This window comes from Calidris pugnax, unplaced genomic scaffold, assembly GCF_001431845.1.
Source record: "Calidris pugnax isolate Ruff unplaced genomic scaffold, ASM143184v1 scaffold81, whole genome shotgun sequence".
In the NCBI taxonomy this organism is placed as follows: Eukaryota; Metazoa; Chordata; class Aves; order Charadriiformes; family Scolopacidae; genus Calidris; species Calidris pugnax.
Genome location: NW_015090880.1, coordinates 11,033,005 through 11,037,684, shown reverse-complemented (window position 1 = coordinate 11,037,684; position 4,680 = coordinate 11,033,005). Strand labels below are relative to the sequence as shown.

The following is a 4,680-nucleotide window of genomic DNA, read 5'->3' as shown; positions in this document are numbered from 1 at the left end:
GCCACCGTCCTGCCCTGAAGATGCCCCCCCCCGCTCCTGTCACCGCTGCGGGGCTGCTGGGGACAGAGTGTGAACTCGGCCCCACTCTCAACACAACCATGCTGGGGGCTCTCGCAGTGTCAGGAGGGTGCACTCAGGTCCCAAACCCTCCACCGTCACCTCCATCCCCACTCGGTTAAGCCCTAAGAACGAACACGCCACCAAGAAAGGCACTTTTCCACCCGCCAGCACAGACAGAACCAAGGACGGGCAGGAAACTCACAACAGAGACAAGGTAGAAAGGTTTGCTTTAAAAACGGGCAGAAGTGACGGGACATTGCTAGCTCTGCCGGGGAGAACACCGTGGCACAAACGGCACTTGGGTGTGCCGCCGGTAACACTGCCCTTACCCGGGCACCTGCTCAGTGCCAGCCACCAGAGTGGGAGTGGGAAGGGAGGAGTGAACACTGTGGCTGCCTGCGTTGCTCCTGCCCTGCCAGCCAGGCAGGCAGCTCCCCACAGCGCTGCCCGGGACAGGAAAGCTGTTTCCTCCAGGGATCACGTCACACAAGCTCCCGGGACGCTTGTGCTCAGGCATGGGGGCTCCCGGTAGGACCGAGTGGGCACATCACGCATCGGAGAGAGAAGGGACAACTCGAAGCAGAAGCCCAGCCCGGGACTTTGCCTGCACACAGCAGGAAGCGGTGGGTGTCCCAGTCCAGAGCCCCTCGGCTCTGGGAGGCGGCATCACTGTCCATCCTTCTCCTGGCTTGGGGTGTCCTTCTCCATGCTGGCCAGGTAGCAGTCATAGTTCTCCTCACACCTCCTCACGCAGCGCAGGAAATAGTCCTCATCGGCAATGGCCTCCAGCAGGTCGGTCTGCACCAGGCAAACGTCATACAGCTCCGAGGTGGGAACACGCCTGGGGCTGCTGCTGCCCCGCTCAGAAAACACCTGTGGGGAGAGAGCAGCCCACAGAAGCACTCACACCCTCCCCGGGCAGCAGTGCCAAGAGCCATGCCCAGCACCAGCACCGAGCCTGGTGGCAGCGCACGCATCCTGCGGTGCACCCTGCTCTCCTCCTCAGCCAGGTGCCTTCACGCTGGCTGTGGGTCAGGGGCAGAGGGCAAGGGCTCCCATCTCCACTCCGGTGGCAAAAGATGAAGTTTCTCCAGATTTCCATTCCCTCCCACACCAGCTCATCACACGTGTGGCTGAGCCTCCCCTAAGGAATGGGCCACACCACAAAGCTGAAGAAAATGGCTCTGTGAAGCAGCCGACCCCAGGAAGACATCTGCCCACAGCTCTTCCTTTGGCTGTCACACAGGAGGGAACAAGGACTTCACCTTCCGATCTTAGCTGTGGCTCTGCCTAAGCCCACCTGGCAATCTCTTTCCCTCCCACTGCTGCTCTGTCACCGTCACTGACACAGGGACAGCCCTGCAGAGCTGGTGACGCAAGAGGAGGGGAAACTGGCATCCAACCTATCGATCCTGGCTGCAGGACAGCAAAGTCCTAGCAGCAGGGATGAGCCCTGCTGGCGAGATGCTCAGCTGCCACCCAGACCCCAGCGAGGTCTGCTGCCATGATAACCTGATCCTACCTGACTCATCTGGTGTGGGGAGCCCTGGGGCTGGTTGCCCGGCCGCCCCGAGACAAGCCGTGCAGCCTGACTGACCAGCCGTGCTGGGTACGGACATGTCGTGGTTTGAGCAAGGCAAAGGAGGAACCCCTTGCTCAGAGAAACAGCCTCAGCCTGAATTGCAGCGAGTGGAGCTGCGTGAGCCACACTCTGGCTGCTGCAGACACACAGGCAGCAGCTGCTGCACACAGGACCCTCAGGTTCTCAACAGAGCCGTCCGCATTAATTCCCCTGAATCAGGCAGGGCACAGACCGAAGCCTATTCCTGACAGGTCTGCTCCGGGCAGCAACAACTCCTGCCACCACCTACAAATCCGTGAGCTGAGAGAGCTTGTACAGAAGGGAATATCTGATGAGCATCCCATCCCTCACCACTCCCCAGCTGCCTGGCAAACAGGGGCTGGTGCTGTCTCCTCCCGGGTGGAAGCGGGCAGGAGCTCAGGCTCACCCCTGGAGCCGCGGCTCTCGTTCGAGCATCGACAGTTGTCCAACTTCCAGGCACATTTCTGTCTGCATAAACATTCCCTTTTCCAAGCGTGCTCCACCACAAACACTGCCCCTTCAATGTGGGGCCACAGACGAGCCGTGGCCACTTGCCGAGGCTGGCTGGCCAGTTGCCTCCGGGAGCGGGGCTGACTCACGCCGGCAGAGCAGCGGCACTTGGCAGTGAGCAGAGGCAGCCAGCACCCCCTGTTCTCTGCTGACACCCTGCCCACGGGCAGCCCTGCACATCGCTGCCACCAACACTGGTGGCACGGGGTGCAGTGGCACTGGGGCTACGCCTTGATCCCCCTTTGCAGGTTCATGCTCATGCAAAGGGGACAAAACGTGCCCGACCTCCCCCAGCACAGGCATCTGGCACCGGAGGAGCCTTCAGCCACCTACCAGGGGATGAACAATGGTGTCCTCATCGTCCAGCCGGATGTTGTCGTCTATGAAGATGTGGTGAACGTCAGGATCATGGGGGTCGATCCACAGGGGCTTCCCACCCTGGGAAGAGAACTGGTTTCTGGCCCACCTGAAACAGCAAACGGGGCAAGGAGCAGTCAGGGGAGGGAGAGGGCAACAGATCTCAGACAAAGGCAGGAAAGGCTGCACGGCGGGTTCAGGGCAACCCTGTGAGCCAGGAAAGCAGGATGGAGAGCGTCCGGTCCCTCTGCCTGCTGCTGCCTCCTGGGAAAGAGGCGTTTTGCAGTGAGGTGACAAATCAGGGGGTGTTTGGAGAAAAGCAGGAGGTACACCAGGGGATGGTGACCTGAGGAAAGATGCATGTGCCCCATCAGGCAAAATGGGAGCACATAAGCAATAGGGGCCCCAACAACATTAAGACCTCAAAACTAGGAGCTATCCCAGACCAGGAGAAGCTTGGAGAGCCACAGGAGAGAAGAAAAAGCCCAACTCACTTCCTCAGTACCCCATTTCTCACCAGTCAAAGTGGTCTTGGAAGCCTCCAACTCCCTCCAAGGAGCTGAAGTAGTCATAGAGCTTTCTTCCATCTCCCCGGCTGGCCAGCCGCTCTGCTCCCCTTGTCAGCACCACCTCTCGCTTGCTGCAGCGTATCTGGCCAGGGGTGAGGTCCACAGGGAGCTGCAGGACGACAGAAAGCAGGAGAGGAAAGTTTTCCAAAGCAGGCAGGTTGTTTCACGCATTGGCAGAGACAACAAGCAGCAGGGTGGAGACTCCCCACCACCGCAGCGTGGGAAGACAGCGCTGGGGAGAAGACAAGAAGAGGCATGGAACCCACCCCCCCCCGCCAAAAATCATCCCCTCCCCTGGGATGGAAAGGAATGGCCTCCAGCTGCACACTGCCCCCGTTTCAATCTCTGTTCCCTGACAATGCTCCCAGGAGTTAGGGAGGTCATTCTTCCCCTCTGCTCTGCACTGGTGAGGCCACAACTGGAATACTGCGTCCAGTTCTGGGCTCCCCAGTTCAAGAGAGACAGGGAACTGCTGGAAAGAGTCCAGTGTTGGGCAACAGAGATGATGGAGGGATTGGAGCATCTCCCTGATGAGGAAAGGCTGAGAGAGCTGGGACTCTTTAGCCTGGAGAAGAGAAGGCTGAGGGGAGACCTAATTAATGCTGACAAGTATCTAAAGGGTGGGTTGAAGGAGGATGGAGCCGGACACTTTTCAGTGGTTTCCAGTGACAGGATGAGGGGTAACGGGCACAAGCTGGAACATGGGAAGTTCCACTCAAAAATGAGGAAGAACTTCTTTTGGGTGAGGGTGTCAGAGCCCTGGAACAGGCTGCCCAGGGAGGGTGTGGAGTCCCCTTCTCTGGAGATCTTCAAGCCCCGCCTGGATGCAGCCCTGAGTGCTGTGCTCCGGGCAACCCTGCTTTGGCAGGGGAGTTGGACTGGATGATCCCTAGAAGGTCCCTTCCAACTCCAGCAATTCCATGATTCCACCAATATCCAAAGCAGGTTCTGAAGCTGATTCCCGGCGTTCCTGCCCGGTGTGCTGCCCGGGGCAGAGCACGGCACTGCTGAGCCAGGGAGCCCCGTTCTGCTCCAGCGGCCCCTCTCCGGGAGAAGGGATGTTCCATCCAACCCAGGACACCCCGAGAGGAGACCTTTCCCACCCGGCATCTCCCCCGGCTAACAGCTCCATCCCGAGAAGCCATGCCACTCACCGCCACCTCCCGTAGGGCGGGGAACTGGGGGTGCTGCCCGGCCAGGGCGCAGCCGACGGCCCGGAGGGCGCGGGGCAGGTCGGTACCGAAGGTCCTGAAGACGACGGCGAAGTCTCTCCCCTCCCGGTGCAGGGCGTCCAGGAGGCGGAAGAAGGAGGGCAGGATGAGGTGGTAGCTCTTGCTGGGCTCTCCCTGGACCGAGAAGACGTCGTGCGGCCGGCCCGGCCACTCCAGCAGCCGCAGGTGGCGGGCGTGGAGGTTACCGAAACACCGGCCCGGGCCCGCCTCGGTGAAGGCGGGGTCCCGGCCGTGGCGGCTGTAGTAGCTGAGGACGCCGGGGCAGGGTGGCCGCAAGGAGGGCCGGTCGCTCGCCCACTGCCACTCGCCTGCAAGAGAGGAGGGTGTTTAGCCGCCGCCCCCGCCCCGC

At 60.9% G+C, this 4,680-nt stretch overlaps 1 protein-coding gene across 1 annotated transcript in view; it reads right to left on the bottom strand.

Annotated features, from left to right (window-relative positions):
- Positions 1-270: 270 nt before the first annotated feature.
- LOC106890691 overlaps positions 271-4,680 on the bottom strand; it is a 5,311-nt gene continuing 901 nt past the window's right edge. The window contains exons 2-5 of the mRNA XM_014946646.1: positions 4,254-4,639; positions 3,048-3,208; positions 2,507-2,639; positions 271-933 (exon numbers count right to left, since the gene is read on the bottom strand). Of these exons, the coding sequence (XP_014802132.1) occupies positions 727-933; positions 2,507-2,639; positions 3,048-3,208; positions 4,254-4,639 (887 nt within the window). The 3' untranslated portion in view covers positions 271-726. The remainder of the gene's footprint in view (positions 934-2,506; positions 2,640-3,047; positions 3,209-4,253; positions 4,640-4,680) is intronic.